General features: G+C 37.4%; 1 protein-coding gene across 1 annotated transcript in view; it reads left to right on the forward strand.

Annotated features, from left to right (window-relative positions):
• The first annotated feature begins 743 nt into the window (after window positions 1–743).
• Window positions 744–19,571, forward strand: part of ZMYND8 (zinc finger, MYND-type containing 8) — a 51,487-nt gene continuing 32,659 nt past the window's right edge. Inside the window, exons 1-2 of the mRNA XM_010083174.1 lie at window positions 744–854; window positions 10,664–10,734. Coding sequence (XP_010081476.1) covers window positions 841–854; window positions 10,664–10,734 — 85 coding nt within the window. The 5' untranslated portion in view covers window positions 744–840. The remainder of the gene's footprint in view (window positions 855–10,663; window positions 10,735–19,571) is intronic.

Raw genomic sequence — 19,571 nt, forward strand, 5'->3', positions numbered from 1 at the left:
GTGTCTGGCGTGATACTGATACTTTTGGTTATGCTCTGCAGCGTTTATATAAACAGGGAGGGCATGCACTGAATGGCACCAACCCCCATGATAATGCAGTTTCAGTTGTATCGCACTTTTTGTCGAAATGAGACATAAAGTTTTTCCTATTTAAGGCTTGGCTTGTCATAGTATGTAAAGAAACCACGCTGTCAGTATATGGTTGCTACAGTAGGTGTTAATATATTTACATTCTGGAACAGGAGAATTATCTCAGCATTTTCAGTTATTAATTTCAGTCCCTCCTGTGCATGTTCACTTTCAGCATGTTTTGCTCTCTGTGGCCTTGCTTTCTCCGTGCAACACGTTGCAGAACACCAGCAAACTGCATTTAGCTTTTTGTTTATGAAGAATAGCTTTTGTGACCTGGGTGAACCCTTCCTCCTTCACGTTTAAAATATCCAAATGCCTTCACTAATGGCATGTTGAGACACATTTGCTCAGGCAGGCGGCTTGTGATCGTTTCCCTCTGCTTGAAAATCTGTGTATTTTATCCGAGGAGTGCACATTTGGGGTTTCTTTTCAAGTTTCTCCTGAAAAAATGAAACGGGCCTAGCTTAGCCTGTCTTCTCTATGCACAGGATGGCTCCTGCTTGCCAGAGCTGCACAAAGATAATCGCTCAGGAAGTGTTTCAGCCAATCCCCTGAAGCTTTACATTCAGATTTACCAAAGTAGCCAATCCGGGATTAGCTTTTATTGGGAAGACAGATCATCAAGCTGAAGTGCCAAGCCCTTTCTGCCTGAGTACTGAGAGCCTGTCCTCCATGTTTTATAAGTATTGACATAACACTGTGTTAACAATGCATCCACAGAGGTAAGCCTTACTTTTTACATTTTTTTTTCTCTAAGACCTATGAGTTGTGGGTTGAGAGTGTGATTCTCTGTGATTTGTTGTGCAAAACTCACACCACAGCACTTTATTAAGTTGGAACTGTTTAAATTTGCTTTCTTGGGTCACATGGTTAGTAGCCATTAGCCACAGCTTTATTTTGCAGACTGGCAAAACCTTGGCATACCTACTTCTTCACAGGAGGATGGTCTTTTTAGAGTTTATCAAGATCCTGGTATTCCAAAGAAGCTTTCTCTTTCTGAGCAGTTTGCCAGCACTATTGTCTGTTGTGTCACATGCCTGCTGAAGAGAAAATGGAAGCTAGGGAGCAGATGCATTTAACTGCCCTACAGGGAGTCAAGCAGGGATAATGGCAGACAGAAGAACAGGCAAGTTTACCTTTCTAAACAGTGAATGGAATAGCTATGATAAGCTATCTCTGAGAAAATATGGGATTTTTAAAAACCTAGACATCAGCAAAATGTGCTAATGGCAGATTGTAGATATTGGGCCTAGGTGGTGGTGTGCTGTTGCATCATGTTTTTTATGCAGCTTATCTTAACTTAAAATGATTATTGACCTTTTTTCTTGCAGGAGTAATTAATACAACGTGTTTCTCTTTCTGAGGGACAATGTATGGTTAATATTTTGTTCCTTTAAAAGGGAGTTTTTATGCTGCAGCTTTTGGAAATGGCTTGCTGCTCAATAAAATGCAGCAGTACATCTGCTTACAAATCTGATTCTTTATGGAAAATGTTTTTGAACTGTTAGCTTTCTTCTTTTACATAGTTGAAATAAACTAATGTACCTTTTATCTGTGCCTTTTTGTTTTACACTGTATCAGCCACAGTTCTGTGTTGTGGAGTCCAGAGGATATAAAATCGTGTGTGGTTCATGACAGTAGTACATGTTGTTCGTTCTTGGTTTTTGTCCTTTTTTTTTTTTTTTTTTTTACTTTTGGTTTAATGCTACGTAATTATTTCAAGAAATTCCTTTTTGATCAAATCCCAAATCTGCCAGCCTGTTGTATCTTCCTAACTGGAAAAATGAGATGGGTGCTTGAACATTTGGTAAGTAAGCAGCATGCTACTCTCTGAACGTTTTTAATAGTTTTCCAAACATTTTGTTTTTACTGGGTCAGTTAGTGCAGTAGGTGAAGTAATGTTAGTGGGTAGTAGTATAAAAAAATCAGATTTGTTTAGCGTCCATTTTAAGGGACTTGTACATGTAAACTGTTCCAATTTGAATGCACTATTTTTTTATATAATTTGCTTCTAAAGTTTGAAGTTTATACTTCCTGTTTACCTCAGGCCAGTGAAAAATATTCTAGTTGCTGTTTGTTCATGGATGATTAATTACCATGTTTGGAGGGTAAAATGCATTTTCGTTGTTCCTCAGGCTTTTGAGGTGTGATGAAAGTGCTAGTACTCAGCAACGAAGTGACCTTATGAAGGAAAGTAAATAATGCTTAATGAGCATATGTTTCTGATACTATATGAAGTATAATCTCGGACAAACTTGATTGATTTATAACTAATTTAGAACTTTGTGCCCTTTATTAAGATTTTAATTGTAGTGCTTGCATGCTTGTTTTAACAAGCTGTTTTTCAGTGAACACCACTATTGTTACAAAAGCAGAGGAAGGATGCTCTTTTGTGCTTTTAATATAATTTTTGCACATGTTTTAACAGTCCACACACATTCATTATCTTAGGAAAGAATTTAGAGCTAAACTGGCTTTGCAAATGACTGCACCGAGGCATGGTTACATGCGAACTTTTATAGAAGGTTGCCATGTATATGATAACATTCTGTAAGGTAGCAATTTACCTTTGGTTACTTCTTTGCCAGTATGAGTATCTTAGTTTGAATATCTCACTTTGCTTAACAGCTCCCCCCCCCCCCCCCCCCCCCGCCAAGGATTAGATTATAAGAATGTCTAGTTCAGCTTGCAACCTGAAACACTGCTGGGTTGCACCACTAAGTTTCATGTGATAGCATTTTTGTATGCAATTTTAATGCATTTTTCAGCATACATAAAAGTGCTAAGACAGCTAAGAAGTTATTCTGGTTTTTGCTCTTCAGCTGCTAAAAACAGAAATTACATTTGGACATAATTTTCCTAGCAGTAGTTTATACACATTAGCAGTTTACTTTCAGTCTTAAATAGTACACAACATAATATTTGTTTAATATGAGGAAGCAGGAGTAAGTGATCTGCAGTCAGAAAGCTTGTACTAAAATGGCTCCCACAGGTTTTGTTAAACTAGGATCTGTTTCAAATCTGCACCTCCAGACACACTGCTGACAGTGAAGCATATTTGTATAAGCTGCCCTTGTGCATGTAATGAAACATAGCATCGTGAGCCTGTTAAAGTTCACTATTTTTAATCACTCAAGTATATTTCTTTTATAGTTCACAAAAAATAAATGTCTGCATTGCAGCAAGATGTCTGAGGCAAGGTAGAGACAGCAGTGTTGTTTTACAGATCAGCCCAATCATGCTGCTCCATGGAGTACTTGAGCCAATAGAAGCAGAGGGTAGGTTAAAGATTGACAATTGCAGTGGCAAGACTGAGAAAGGCCTTCTGGAATTTTCTACCATCTTTGTTCCATCTAAGTAAAGCAAATTCAGCCAAGCTGAAGAATTTCATATATTTTTGGTGCTTTGTCAAGGTATGATGTTATCACTCACTTTCGTAAATTGCATAATAAGAAGCCCCGTGTGCTGTTTTTTCGACTGTTCAGGACAGATGGAATGTGGGGTTTTGTTTAAGTGATAGACGCAGGGAAAAAAGCACGTATTCTTTCTACCCAAGATTTCACAGGACTGGATCTTGTTAATATCACAATTAGACCGGACATGTATGAGGCAACGTAGCTGAGGTTTATTCAGCTTGTAGCAAATGGCCATTATTCTAATGCAACTAGCAGTTAATCGTATAATTGCACTTTAAGTTTTCTGGCTACTAAAGAGTAATTTGAATTGCCCAGGATGAATATGATTAACAATTATTATTTAGTGCCAACATCCAGTTACTTTTGTAATTAGCTGGACAAAGAATGCAGTGGGGGAAAAACAAAGGAGTGATCTGGATTATAAATTATGATGAAAACAGTAGCTTTTTAAAAGCTACATGCCTCTTTAATTCTTTGCAGGCAAACTGTTTTACTTGGAAGCTAAATAGTGGTAGGGAAAAACGGAGTGATTTCTTTAAACAAATGACATTACTTAACATATTGAGAATGAAAAAAATGCAGAGTATAAACCACTCCAAATGTGACATTTCCCACACTCGCATTAGGCAGGAGTATTGAAATGTAGGGGAAAACTTACCTTGCTACTAAGGAAACATAATAAAAGGAAATTCATGCTAAAAATCGTAAATAGGTCGATTCCATTAGAAATTTAGACCTTTGTGTCAGTGTCCACAACCTTCGATTGACTTGTCTTCCTGAGCTGTCTTCCATTTTGTGATATCACTTTTATTTGGTGGTGGTTTGGTTTTTTTTGGTTTTTTTTTCCTTTTTGCTTTGTTTTCAAGTGTGTTGACCATGTGGATGCCATAGCTGAAAAGTGATAGGTCATGGTCAGTTTTCCATAGTTATGGTGCCATTCTAGCATAATTGGTTAAAGGGTGATGAATCTCAGTAAAACTCTCCTCTTGTCTGTCTGGAATTCAGGGTATAAATTTGAATGTCCTAAATATCTTGGAAGTTGAACATAACCTTTGCCCATGTAGAGTAGTAGACAACAATTTTCAAATTTTGTTATTTGTGGATCCCTAATATTTTCCCCATGGGCACATGAATCCCATTATAGTGAATTTAAACCTGTTAAACTAGATTTGATTTACTTATTGTCTGCAGACCCCTTAGTAGTAGTACACTGGCTTCAAGGGGGCTGCAGACCAGAGGCTGAAAACCATCGTAGTAGGCCATCAAGCTTGGCCCTTTAAATTGTATTTAGGAAGCATTTTAAGTACATTTGTTAGTAAACATGTCTTGTATTCATGGATTAAAGTCTAATTTAGCAATAGCTACATAGGAACTGAGTTTTATTTATTTGATAGAAGTTGTCTGTCATTCTTCTGTTAACCCTTTGTTGCCAATTGTCATAGTATCTGTGTTTCATACTGTGAGATTAAAACCTTGCTGTAGCAGGATGTTAATATCCTTAATTTAGCCAGTATTAACCTTTATTTTCAAACATGATTGTTCTCAAATGATGTTTTTAGCATCTGAAATCTATGGCTATTCTGGTTGCCTTGCTTGGGCCTCAGCTCTATAGTTTATGGTCTTAAAGAAGACGGTATGATACCAAAGATCTCCCTCCCTCCTCTGATTTTCTCTTTTGTGGAGCTATTTTGAATGCACACTGAATAAGAATAAGGCTTTAAAAATAACCTAAATGTTCTTTGAATTAAAAATATATATATACTTTGCTTGTTACTAGAGGTAACTAGCTTAAACATTGCAGCATGTAGATACCTGAACAAGCATTTTGTGTATGTTCATTGCTTAATACAGATTGAGCATTTTGCAGGGAATTCTGCAAAAGGAAACATAAAGTATGAGGCACTCAAACTGGAGAGTGAATCTAAGACTGAGTGATTTCCTTAGTAACCTGTGACTTCACAAAACTCCCTATCTTGTGCCTTTTTAGTTAAACATTTGGATGTCGGGTGTCCTTTTGTCATGCTTTACCATTTATCGTATTTAGGTGCTTGCTTTGAATGTAGCACTGCTGTTTAAATGAGAGATACTGTTATTGAATAAACTGCTACCATTTTAGCTACAGTACAGGAATGAGGCAGTGCAGTGCTGTCAGACGCCATTTTAAGAATCCTGCATAAATAGCATAGCTACCGATGAGTAAGAGACTGTTATAGGTGAGTGCTTATACAAAGCTGCTATTTATTCAGCAATGGCATGCAAATATTTTTTTCAACTTTTTATTGAATGCAGTTTTTTGAAATCATTATTTAGAATTGCTACTCACAAATGTGATGTAGGAGAGGCAGGAATTATCTTAAGCATGGAATTCAGTTTTAGTGCTTATAGTCTTAAATCAGGGGTTTTTTTTTTGTTTTGTTTTCTATTAATTAAAAGGAAAAATGAATTCCATAAATATATAGTTCTTGATTTTACATTAATGTGTTTATTCCCTTGATCTAGATTGTGTATGTGGGCATTAGCTGTTTCGAGTGGTTTTCCATATCTGACCGTTTTCCATATCTGACCGTTTTTCTTGGTTAAATGTCAAGGTGCAGTAGTTCATCTGCAACTTTTAATTGCTCTTTGTAGTTAATATAGGTTAGGGCAGCTTTAAATATTTTTGTATATATACATTTTTTTCAGGTAAGTACTACTACTAGCACAGGAATGATTCTCCTGAACAGAAAGGTCAGTATTTTAGTTACTGATCAGAAATTTGAAAAACTGAATTTGATATAAAAAAACCCTACCTTCTCTTCAGTTTAATAGAGAACATATTTAAAAATTAGGCAATGAAGTTCTTTTTGCATTTTTACCTAAGAATCAATAAATCTTGTATGTTTGCAATTCTTATTTTTTTTCCTTCTGTCCCCAACTATCCCCAAAGGAGTAACCTCCACCCCTTCTCCCCTCCTTCAGACATGTTAAAATAATTTGTATGAAATAAATTAGTTTAATATTGTAAAAAACAGTGGGGTTTTCTTTTGGTAAGTTCTGTCAATGTGAGTAGGGAAGTTTTAAATGATTAATTGGTTGTTCTAGTCAATTGACAGTGAACCTGGCAAAGCTTAAATTTCAATTGTGTTCTTAAAACATGTTCCTCTGTGTTCATTCATCTTAATGAGGAAATAAGAGTAGCTTTCAGAATGATGTAAGGTATTTATTGTATTCATCTAGGTACTCAATTGAGTATATATCAGTATTGTTTCTGATCTGCAACCTCAGAGCATCACATTCATAGTACACATGCATGATAATAATGTATGCTATCTGAAATAACAGGTGTAAGAATTCTCAAAGTAAAACTCTGTAGAATAGTCTTAAATTATTGTTTCTATAGAACTAGCTGCTTGTTTATAATTATTTTGCTGCTGGTTTTAATTTTCTTTTTATTTTGTTATGGGTAATAGTAAGGTGCCTGTCACTAAGGACCTGTTTTTCTTGATTTATTTAATTTGACATCTTTTACTAATGAAATTTCTGCATTTGGAAGTTTGCTTTATGAAACATTTTCAGAATATTGCTTATATTGATGGAAGGTGCAGAGGTGAAAAGATCTATTTGCTTTAGAAAAGTTGCTGTAAACTTGCTGTGAATTGCTAGCATGCATTTACAAACTAGTCTTAAAGATTACCACTGCAATCATCACTGCCACCATTCAAACAATGTCATGTTGTGCAAGTCATAATACATTACAGCAAATAAAACAATGGGAGATGCTTCTGAAGGGCTGTGAATTTTAAGTATCTTTTATAGCTATGTCTAATACACTTATTTAACTGTTCCCCCTCCAACACTTTTGTTTTTTTCAGAACAATCTCAGTGATTTTCTTACATACTTAAACGGTTGTGCCCTTAAAAGATGGAGCGAGATTAATTATAGTAGAGAATATGGAGATGCAATCTGGTCCTCTAAGGCTTAGTTTTCACAGTATAGTAGATAATCGCTGAATTTTGTTTTAGTTGTGGGTGACACAGTGTGCATGTGTGTGTATAGGATATGTGTACCTCCACTGGTAAGAAAAGTGAAGAACCTTTGTGTCAAGTGGTGAATACATTTTTGGCTGCATTTATACTTCAGATCTTTGGGAAAGCTGTCTTCAGGAATCTTTTATGTGATGTATCAGAGATGTGTTAAGTCACTTTGAAACTGCTTATGAAGAATGGTTTTCTTGTCTCTGTATATCTATTGAGAGAACACTCAAAAAGGTGATGGAGGAAACTCTCTGAATTTCCTAAATTAAACTCATTAGATGGGGAGAGACAGATTTAGAGCTGACGAAACCTCATGTACTGTAAGTAATACCTAGGGGTCCTGACCTGTGACACCCTTGCGGTGCTAGGATTGGGCCCATAGGTGCAGAGCATCTTCAGTCAGCTCTGTAGCTTCCCATGCTACTTTGGTCAGGGATGCAGGAACAGTTCCTGCTACTGTGTTGCTGTATCAGTCTGTCACACCATTTCTCAACTCTGTGTCTTTTAATACCGACTTGTAGCAACGGCTGTGTTTTTCTTGTATCATATTCCGCTGAGGTTATGATTGGAACAAAATGCACCTGGTAGATTTGGATGAGTCTGGAATGTTACGATTGCTGTAATGTAACTTAAATTGGAGCTGCTGCTAAAGTGGTATTACTCTTTTGCTGGTTCCCCGTATGTGGTACACTCCCATTTCCTCTCTTCTGCACATCCAGCTGCACAGTGAGCTGGATCACAGAACTGATTCAGTTGAAATTAACTTGTTTTGTGGAACACGAAGTTAGGGATTGGGGAAACCATTCCTTTTAGTAGGAACCTGTGTAAAATGATTTTAAGACTTCAACCTGAGTCTTGTGAAGACTTGTACATCCTAGTCTGTGACTGAAACTGGATCTGTATTGTAAAACCAGGTAATGTGTACTGCCAAATGACTTCACTCTTGACAGAATTAGTGTGTATTATTACAAATTTACCTATGTCCATTATTAATCATATATACATGATATTTTAAAAATATGGGTTTTGTTGCAGTTTGGTGATATTCAAATAGGATTTTATAGGGGGGGAAGGGAAGAAAAAAACAACACAACACTGGAAGAGAACAATGAACCCATCCTGTGAGCCCATCCCTTCCCATTGCTTAGGAAGGAGAATGGGCAGAGGCAAGTGATGCATGAAATGTTTTGGTGTCTGCAACTCGCTGTCAGCTCCTCTTTGCTGGAGTTCCTTTGGGAAAGGGTATAACAAATCTGCAGCATAATTGATCTGTCCATGCATAAGAAATCGGTGAGCATTGCAGTACAGTCAACTATGTTATGCATTTAATCTGCCCATGCAAAATAAATCTGAGAAGCATTGTGCTAGAGTCAACTGTGCTACACATTTACCATAATTCTGGTCACATGAGTGCCTTTCCTTGCTACTGAAATTTAACAGCATAGTCCACGAGCTGGGCAATTGGATGCTGGTAGGATAGAACTTCAGTGTGTTATGACTTTAAAGAGCTTAATTTGTAAATTATTGCCATATGCAAATAACAAGTAAAGAATAATGATTTCTGGAGTTCATAGATCTTCTCAGCTTTTGGTCTTCCATACGTTGAGCTCTGTTAATTTGTATTTTAAATTTTTGCTGACATAACTGTCCTGTTTAGAAGTGTGAAAGAAGTTGCAGCACAACCCCCCAGTAGCTGATAGTTGATTAAGTAGTTTTGACATATACCAGACTAAAAAGTCTTTCTGCTGCTAAGTTTTACTTTGTTTAAGAAGCTATTTTAACTTATACCAGTAACAAAACTCCTGCTAATATAAACTGCTTGTCAGGCTGAAGAGTTTCACTGATATAAATGTAACCAAGACCTCAGTGTTGTTTCTGAGCTGTAATTAGCTGCCTCAGGCAGATTTAGCCATAGTGGCTAAAGCAAAGGTCTCTAGTTGTCCTCTTGGCCTCTGTGGTAGAAACAGCTGTCCCTAGAGCTGGGATGGCCGAGTGAAATCTCAGCCTGGTCCATAGCAGCAGTAGTTCGCAGTGTGCCATATCAATGTCAACTGGTATCAGCAACAACTTACATTAACAGACTAGACAGTAAATTGTCACTACAGAGGAAAAGATCTGCATCCTGCTTGACTGTTGTGCTCTGGTGGTATTAGTGGACAACTGTAATACCTGCTTCAGGCACCATAACCTCATTTGTCTATCATTTTCAATTTGGGCTTGCTTCAACATCATATGTTTTCTTTTATCTTTCATCTAAGATAGTCAGATCTCCAAAACTGTTCTTTAACTCAGTATTCATTCTAGTTCTTTTTTTCCTCTCCCTTTCCTTTTCCAAACTGACTTAACTAGCCAAATTCATTGAGTAATTTTCTGGAATGGCATCACTATAAAAAAGTAGAATAACAGCAAGTGAGAGATAGTTTGTCACCTACTTAATAATTTAATCCTGCCTGGAGTAAATTAAAACTATCTATTTAAGATTGAGTGGTTGAATGATAGTAGCAACTCTGTTCTACTTACTCTTTATTGTAGTTAATAATTAGTGGAATTGTATTGCCAATAAATGATAAATATTCCGTTCTCTTTTATATAGGCTAGTTTCAAACTCCTTGAAATTATTTATTAGTTTTTAAAATTGTATTTTTACCTTCTAATCATACAAGCTGTTCTGTGTTGCTAAATCTGTTACTTCAGCTAATCTGTTCACAGATGCTGGTGAGTGTTTTAATGTTAGCAGGTACCTGTCCACACAGTTTATGAAGAACTTGGGATTAGTAGCTACAAGGAACAGAATTCCTGTTTGTCTGTCACATACAATTTATACATATAGTGACATAATCTTCAGTACATGTTGCAAGACTGCCATTAGTATGAAACTTACCTTTTTAATTGGTAACATGCAGCATCCATGTGTACCTGGGTTGTTTCTCTCCATGTTTTGGTCAGTGTATACGCTGGCAAACAGCAGACCTTTCATTTAATCAGAAATTTTAATACAGTTTTATTTGACAGTGTTATGTTGAACTTACTTACCTGAAGCTAGACATGGGAATAATAATACAATGTATAACTATTCTAATTCACCTTTTTGAATCCTGCAGCTTGGCTGAAGAGGAAATAAAGGCAGAGCAGGAGGTGGTGGAGGGGATGGATATCTCCACTCGATCCAAAGGTTAGTAAGAAGGAGTATTTAATCTGTGTTCTACAACCTACGAATATTTGTAAAACAGGATAGTGAAACTGTACCATGAAGCTGCTATTGAGTGAAGTCTCAAGACTCATATTTTTTACCATCACTATTGTATGTTAGAAAATGTTATTTTTTGATTGGTTTTCATTATATGTCAACATCCCCCCCTGCTGCCCCCTTGTTATTTCTGGTTTATGAATAACTGACTTAGGTTAAATGATGAAGGAACATCATCTTTTTGCATCATTTCAGTTATCATGGCTTCCTTCAAAGTATTTTTGGATTTGCAATGTAGGAGAAAATAGTGGTGGTAGTAATAATAACAAGAAAGTAGTATTTCCCACAGCAAAGAATCCTAATTTTCCTCAGAATAAAGAAGAACATTATCATTTCTGTTTCCACAAAAATTGGTCCCCTGTGCAGTATGTATTCCATGGACATTATCTAGCCACCCTGTTACCTGACATGAAGTAAACTTGATGGTGGAATTTGCAGGTGACTGAGAATTTCTGTCCTGGTTTCTGAAGTTTTCCTTATGAATGAGTTACTACAAATGATGTTATCTCTCAGTATGAAGAAAGCCAAATACAGCACAGGAAAGACATGGACCTGTTGGAATGGGTCCAGAGGAGGGTCACAAAAATTATCAGAGGGCTGGAGCACCTCCCGTATGAGGACAGGCTGAGAGAGCTGGGGCTGTTCAGCCTGGAGAACAGAAGGCTCTGAGGAGACCTTATTGTAGCCTTCCAGTGCTGAAAGGGGGCTACAGGAGAGATGGGGGGCTCTTGATCAGGGAGTGTAGAGATAGGATGAGGGGTAATGGTTTTAAGCTGAAAGAGGGGAGATCTAGAGTAGATATGAGGAAGAAATTTTTTCATGTGTGGGTGGTGAGGCAGTGGCCCAGGCTGCCCAGAGAAGCTGTGGATGCCCCATCCCTGGAGGGGTTCAAGACCAGGCTGAATGAGGCTTTGAGCAACCTGGGCTAGTGGAAGGTGTCCCTGCCCATGGCAGGGGGGTTGGGACTTGATGATCTTTAAGGCCGCTTCCAACCCAAACCATTCTGTGATTCTATGAAATATGTATCCATCTATATCAGTGTAAATAATCCCATAGTCATTTGGAGGGGGGGGGCGCAGAAATGCCCTTCAGTCAGAATACTTGCACATAATTGTTTACTCCAGTTCATTGTCATTGACTGCCAGCTGCCTATCCGTCTCCTTAAGGCTGTACTTGCAGCTGACTTTGCAGCTCAGTTTACTTGAAGGCCATTTCTGTAAAAGGGCAGCAATGGTTACTGCCATCCTTTTAAAATTGTGGCACATATCCACTTTTTCTTCACATTTCTACCGTGGGGGTTGTATGTCCAGTTAACTCTGAATGTGCAGATGTCGTTGTCTTGAAAGCATGGCAAATACAATCTGTATTCCTGTGGTTTTTTGATGAGGTAGCTTGGGTAGATAACATTGTTATAAAATTGCGTTTAGGTCTTATTTGTACTAATGGACAGTAAATTTCTTGTATGTGGTCTGACAGCTCAGAAGAGATTCACTTACTCCTTTTGCTCCTTCTTGCTGTCCTTTTCTCCCTTCTCTGCTTCTGGTCTTGCATGTCAGTCTCCATCACTGGACTGCTTTCGATGCTTACTTATCTCTGTATTTCAGTTTTCTAAGCCAGCAGAAAGTAAACTATTCTTTTGTTGCTTTAATGATTGCTGAAGAATGGGGTAAGCTCCCACTTTGTACTCCCACTGCTTACTTCCTTTGTGATACTTTTCAGTAGCTGCTTGAACTTTCTAACCAATTTAAAAACGGAAACATTTTTTTGCTGTTGTAGTGACCAGTTTGTTTGTGAAAGAGTTTGTCTCTTTCATCAGGTTTTCTTACTCACCAAAGGGGGTTAATTAGATGCATTTAGCTGCCCATGAAATCCCATTCTCTTTACAAAGACTTTGGCCCACATATCAGTACTAATAAGAATTTTACATGCGTCAAGTGAGCTAAACTGTTACTTACATCACTCTGACATAATCAGTGTCTAGAAGTCATTTATGAGTCTGATACCTGTTTATTAGTTGTCTGCATTTTAGTGCTGTTCCTTTACTTTCCCAGCCTAATCTATGAATTAGTGGTAGAATTTTATACTAGTTGAATATGTAGTTTTGCATAGAAAGTAAAAGGATCATAAATGTCATCTCCTTAGTACAAGAGCTGGGCATAGTATAGGCCTGCTAAAATTAATCTTTCTGAACTTCTGTCTTTTGTATTGAGACATGTTTCTCTCTTAGTTCACCACAGTGTTCTGCAGCAGGAGAATCAGACCAGAATTTAAAAACTGGTATACTCTGTGTAAGATAGAAGTGCAGCAAGGTTCTGAACTGGTGGGATAGTGGTAGCAATGTTTCCTCTTGTAACATTAATCATGTTCAGAATCTTGCTTGGTGTGTTTTAGAAAGGATGTAGATGAGGAAATTTATGCTATATAGACAAACCCTTAAGGGAAGCATACTGCTCTTCTTGGTTTGGTTGGGTTTTTTGATGATCTGAGAAGCCTATGGAGGAGATCAATTAGTGGTATTCTATAAGTTTGCACGTGTCCTGGAGAAGCTGATATGCTGCAAGTTTGTAACCTACCTTGCTCTGCTGCAGTTTGTTTGTACAGCTCATGTGAGGCCATGTCTAAAGAAAGTTGTATGAAAACAAATTAAATTGCTTTAAAACCAATTCGCCTGATGTAGACCTCTTGTGGACATTCTTGTTTTGGTATAAGTAGTTTAATTTTAATGGCTATAGATCAATTCCAGTTCGGTTTAAGATAAGCTGAAATATGCGTTGTTTAGTCTATAACAAGGGTGTTAACATAGCCTTTGAATCAGTCTAAGGTAGTCATTTCAAAGCAGCCTAAGCTGGTCAAACTGCTTGATGCAGCAGTTTTATCCACTTCCTTCCATACCTAAGCTGGCAGGAAACTAAGTGAACCGTAAAACATGAATAGTTTTCCACTACCTTAGTGTGCTGAAGTGGCTTGGTAGACTGCCAGAACTGGCATAAGAGAGAGGGCAGGAATATACCAGTTAGGTGCAGGAAGTATAAAGCTTTGTTAGCCGGCGTTTAGATAGGGTTGGTTAGACTGTAACAGAACTACAGCTTAAAACCATAGCTGACATTTCAGTCTTACACTTAATAATGTGATATGTAAGAACGAGTCTATAGCTGTGGTCAGAACTATGCAGCCCTACACGCTCATCTTTGGCTGCGTTTTTCTACCCTTCTCCTTGTGCTGGCACTGATGCTTATGCTGTTGCATAGTAAGCTACATCAGGCAGCTGATCTGGATGAAAATTGATAATTTTTTGTAGTATTCCCATTTGCCTGAATCATGAACCGGTTAACCCTACTCTTACACACAAGTGCCAGTCTGCAAAAAAAATGTTACTGTAACCATTGACCATCTAGCAACTGGTCAGAAGGAGCTCTTTAACTCTCTTCTGCCCCTCATCAGTCGTACATGTCTTATATTGCCTTTGGATCTATGCTGGCTCGTAGCCATTCCTCTTCTGAGTCAGTTGAGGACTTGGGTATAGACGTAGTTTTCTACATGCTTATCTCCCTGAACCAGGTTACTAGGGGCAGATGGACAGATGTCATTGCTAGGAGCAGACTTGCTCCCGTCAGTGACAGCTAGTCATTAGATGGTCTTAGCTTGTCACAAAATTATATACTTGGGCACTACTGCTTAATGGTGAGAATTCTGACTTCTACAGCTTTTGCATTGCTGCAGATTTGTGTTAAAGGCTTTGGTCTTAGGGGCTTCTCTCAGTGGCAAAAGGTTTGGATATTATGAATATAATATTTGAAATAATATAAAGGCAAAATGACTAGTAAAATGGAATTTCTAGAATACATTATATATTTCGTAACAGTTTCATAATAGTACATTGTGTATCAACTTTTTGTGCAGTGATACCAAGTATTTAATCTCATAGAGATGAGATTCTCACTCCAGTTTGAAACGTGATTTGAAAATCCTTCAGCGAATAGTACAGCCTGAGGCTTTTATCTCTAGTGCAGAGCTCTTGTTACTTAGTAATCAACAGGGGATCTTCAGGAGTGCCTTGGGGCAGCAAGTCCCCTGCAGCCAGGTGGTAGCGTATGAAAAGCTTACCTCTCTTATATTGCAGGCTGTTGGGAAGTGTTTCTTTTTTCTTTTTTTTTAATCTTCCAGAGTCCTACAATGACAAAACAAGTAACAGTGTCTTTTTGTACTTGTGTAAAATTGTAATGTAGTAGGAGTTCATCAGGATTTACGCAGCCGTGGCTAACTTCTGTTATTTATTGCACTAAGCAACTGGATTGGGTTAATTGCATCAGTTGAAGTTTCTGGAATGTAAACAGGGCTTTAGTGGTTGATTGCAACTGCATCGTATTTCAAAATTCTGGCATAACATTAAAATGTCTCAGAGCTGAGTATGAGTTCTAAGCGATTTATCCGTGATTTTGTTAAGTGTTTTGAAGATAATTAACTTGCTATATAGTATTACAGGTAATGGATTTGAAATAATAGTGAATCTGCTAGCAACTATTCAGGATAGTAAATATAACTGGGAGACTTCACAGTTTTGGAATCCATATAAATTCTTAATTGAAGCCTGTTCTATCAAATCAGACTCTGATGATACTGACAATGGAGTTAGTGTTGCTCCTTTTTCTCTTGGAAGTCTTTACTGATTTCCTTCAACACAGTTTAAAGTACATGCATTCGGAGCTTTTGAGGAGGAGGAAATAGTTTTCTGGTTTTGTTCTTGGTCCTTCTAAAGGCATAGTTGTGCATTTCTGTGGGGTAATGACAGCTTAAGCAGTCTTTAGTCACCTTTATATTCTTGTACCTTCTCTCATGCTGCCTTCTTTTTTAAGCTAGCCTTGCTGTTTTTTTACAGCCATCAAATGAATTCTTCATGAAACTGCTTTCATGAAATTTTTGTTCATTTGTTCTGTTACATTTCATCTGATTTTAATTCCTTGATCTAGTTCACCAAATGTTGGCAGAACTAGTTGTGTCATAATAAAAGGGATTGGGAATTATTGTTAACAGAAGTAGCCTTGGGCTGGCTCGGTTTGAGAAACGCTTCTGCCAAGTGTCTAACTTACATAGAACAAGTGACCAGCTTTCTAATTGGAAACATTATTCAGAATTTTGTATATTTGTCCCACTTGCATTGAGATATCAAAAACCTCTATTGGTTTAACTAAATCTCAGTTTACTGATATCTAATGCTATTCCTGGAAGACTAAAATAGTGCTTTCACTGAAAAAATACATTGCTGTTTCTGGCTTCTGGAAAACCAAAATGACGGCTGATTTTACCATCTTTGTCACAACTCATGTTGAAAACCTTTTTTTTTTTTTTTTTTTTTTTTACTGTTTAAACAGATATATTTCTGAGTTTCCCTCTTCACACTTTCTGAAACTTTTCAGAGCAGAAGTTTTGTTCTACAAGCAGTAGATATTGCCACGTTTCCATCCTTTTCCTTTATACTAGCACTGTCAACTTTGGGACTTGCTGGTATGCCAGTTCAGCTGAAATTAATTTTTGAGGTTTCTGTTGGTTTTGGCCATGTCAGTTATCTAAGCCATCTTGCTTCCTGGGTGAACAAATAACAGTGCTAGAGAAAGGAAAAGTGTAGAAAGTTTATCTGTGGAATGGGTACTATGAAGCCTTAACTGAGATCTGTGTAACTTTCTGTGGATTTCAGCTCTCATTAAGGCCTTATTGGTAGAGAAGCTAGTGCAAGTGTAATAGATGCTTAGAAAGTAGACACCACTTCATTTTGGTTTTAGTCTGGAGTTCCTTTGACTGTATTTAGCTTAAGCAAGTTTTTTTTTAAATTAAAAACAAAAAAGGTGTACAGAAAGGAGGGCATAAGGGGGTGTAAGATGTCACTATCTAAGTCCTTGGAACTGAGCAGTTTATGCTGTGCTCTTACAGTAAGGCATGTTGATGTTAGTTGTTCTCAGGAAGAATTGCATTTGGGTGTCATGGGAAAAGCAAGGAAAACAACATTTTACTGTTACACATTTTCTGAGTTGGCACCTGCTTCTGTTGAGAAAAACAAGACTTCTCAATTAGTTGTCATGGATCATTGCTATTGAATGCTTACAGTACAGCACTTAATTAGAATTGGAAACTGTAACTCAAACAATTTACGTAGGTGCTGCCATTCTTCTTTTACTTGTACTGAATTAAAAGATTGTTCATATTATTAGGTCCCTCACAGTTTGGTAAATTGGCAACATGCGGTGTTAGTTAAATACATTAGCCTATTTCACTAGCACAACTAAATCAGGAAGAAAATGCATGGGCATTGCTGTTTTCCCTGTCTAGTCTTAATTTTTCCAGTTACAACTTACATTGCCTCTGTACATTTCAGTAACTTGACAGTTGAAAAAAAAAGGTGTACTCCAGGTCAGTTTTTGCATGTCATCTGTGAGTTGCCACTGGTTTATTTGAAAATCCCTAGTATGGTCAGGCTTGAACCACAGAAGAAAATTATGCAAGTTTAAGTAGTTTTTGAAATCAGCCAAGTGTATATGTCTATGTGATAATTTGGTTTAATTGGTATTGAATCAGAACCTTTTCTGTTGAAGTGTAGTTTGGATGTGGCTGTGACTGAATTGTGATTCATTTCTGGTTTAGCTAATAAGAGTTTAACATTTTTCCTGACCCTGAATCAGGAAATTAGGAAAAAAACAGCATTTAAAAGTGAGGAGCATCTCATTATGGGGGCAGGCAAATGATGAGGAACTATACACCTGATTTTCAATTTTCATACTTGGAGCCGATGCACAACGTGCATTGTCACAGGCAGCTTCTTTGTAATCCTCACAGTCTGAGGCTGAAGAACTGAAAGGAAACTGGGGTGCTCCACTGGTGGCAGTTTTATGCCTGGGAGTAAGAAATGGAAGCCAAAAGGCAGAAAGCTACACTCTCCTGTTACTCTTCTGATTTAAGCTGTGCCTGCGTATGTAGAGTCTGGAAATAAAAGCCCAGGTCTTTTCAGTGAGTTAAGGTGAGGGCTTTGTTTGCTGGAGAGAACCCCAGACCTAGATCCTTGCAAGTACTTTGAGGATGATGTTTGCTGTATAGAGAGACAATTCAGCAGATTTCTGCACTGGGAAAACAAAGATTAAGGCATGGCCAGCACTTCACAGTAAGAATAGTTTACTTATAGCTGACTTTAGGAATGTATGGAAAGCCTCTGTTGAGAACTGCAGATTACAATAAAGAAAGACACATTATACATGCTGTTCTGAGTGATGTGGTGATGGAAAGATGAGAAAAATATGGTTCGATGCTGGTTTTGCTGATCACTCTGAATGCAAACAGTTCCTATGCTGAATAAGCTCTCTTCTACTTTAATGAAGAAAATAGAATTCAGAGTTTGTTTTGGTTTTAGGTTTGATTGCTTTGATTAAGTTGTGGCATTTGGTTTAGCTGACACTGATGCTGCAGTGCTTCTTCCAGGATAGCTGTGTTGGCTCAGCTCTCTTGGGATATACGAAGCATATGCCAGCTAAAGGAGTTCTTCTGCCACCTTCTGTGCATAATGAGTGGAACGGAAAAAAACCTCTATTTGTCTGTCAGCATAGTTGTACCTGTATTAGGATTTTTATTGTCAGAATTGCTTAAGGAGGGGAGGAGGCAGAGATCATATTTTTCACACATTTAGGTGACATACCTCACCTGGCAATTCTTTGTAGTGTCAAATCAATCTAAATTTTGGCCCAAATGGAGTGGGAGACAGATTTGTTTGAACTGAAACAAGTCTAGTAACAATAATAGTCTCAGACACGTTGTATTGGTTTAGTTCAGCCTAGGCATGTCAGAATATAACTGGTCGTAAATGCTGCCTACAAGTATAAAAGGGAAGGGGTGGAAAGGAAAAAAAAAAATCACATTTCTTAGTGTCAAAGAAAACTCAAAACATGCGAAGTTTTTTGTTTATTTAAACCAGCTTAACTACATTTTGCCAAAATTTTATAACTTATGTCAACATAAAAATTTCTCTGAGAGCCAACGCTACATTTCTACTAGGCAGCACTGCTGAAATAGCTGTGCCTGCGTAATTCTAGTGGCAGACGATTTTCCTAGGATTGTTAAAATTATGTGTGTTGTTAGCCTGGTGCAGCTATTCTAGATGAATAAAACTCAAGATGGGCAAATGCTCCTACTTTTTTCTTCCCTCCTTCAGTTAAATCTTCTTCTATCTGTCTTTTCATATTTATTTATTATTCTTAGTCATTAACTTGACACATTACCAAGCTTTTGACCAATCAGAAGTCACCATATAGCACCGCACCACATTTTCCGTAGAATTGTGTAGAAGGAAGTCAAAACTACTGTTTTTTTAAATGTGCAGTTATATATTTGAGGAAAAAATATAAAAGCTTCAGGAACTGAAAAAAACAGTGATGTTCACAGCTGATTAGGTAATGACAAATATGTCTTTAATGTGTCTGGACCCATCTGAAAATAGTGTGGTGCCAGTTAATAGCAGGTGAGATTGGTATTTTCACAAACTAATGTAGACCAGTACAACTTTTCTTGTGCAGTTCTTCCACCACACCTTTTCCATCTTTCTTTTTTTTTCTTCCATACATGTGAATAGTGAAATGCAATTTAGTCTAGAAATATCTTCTCAGATCACTTCTTAAACTTGCATCATGAGTAAGTTTTAGTGGCATCATGGGTTTCTTGAGCATAGTTTTTCAAAATGTTTTGCTATGTTAATAATAGTGTGTCTTCTTGACATCATTTCACTCTTT

Source organism: Pterocles gutturalis, unplaced genomic scaffold (assembly GCF_000699245.1).
Source record: "Pterocles gutturalis isolate BGI_N339 unplaced genomic scaffold, ASM69924v1 scaffold23385, whole genome shotgun sequence".
Lineage (NCBI taxonomy): Eukaryota > Metazoa > Chordata > Aves > Pterocliformes > Pteroclidae > Pterocles > Pterocles gutturalis.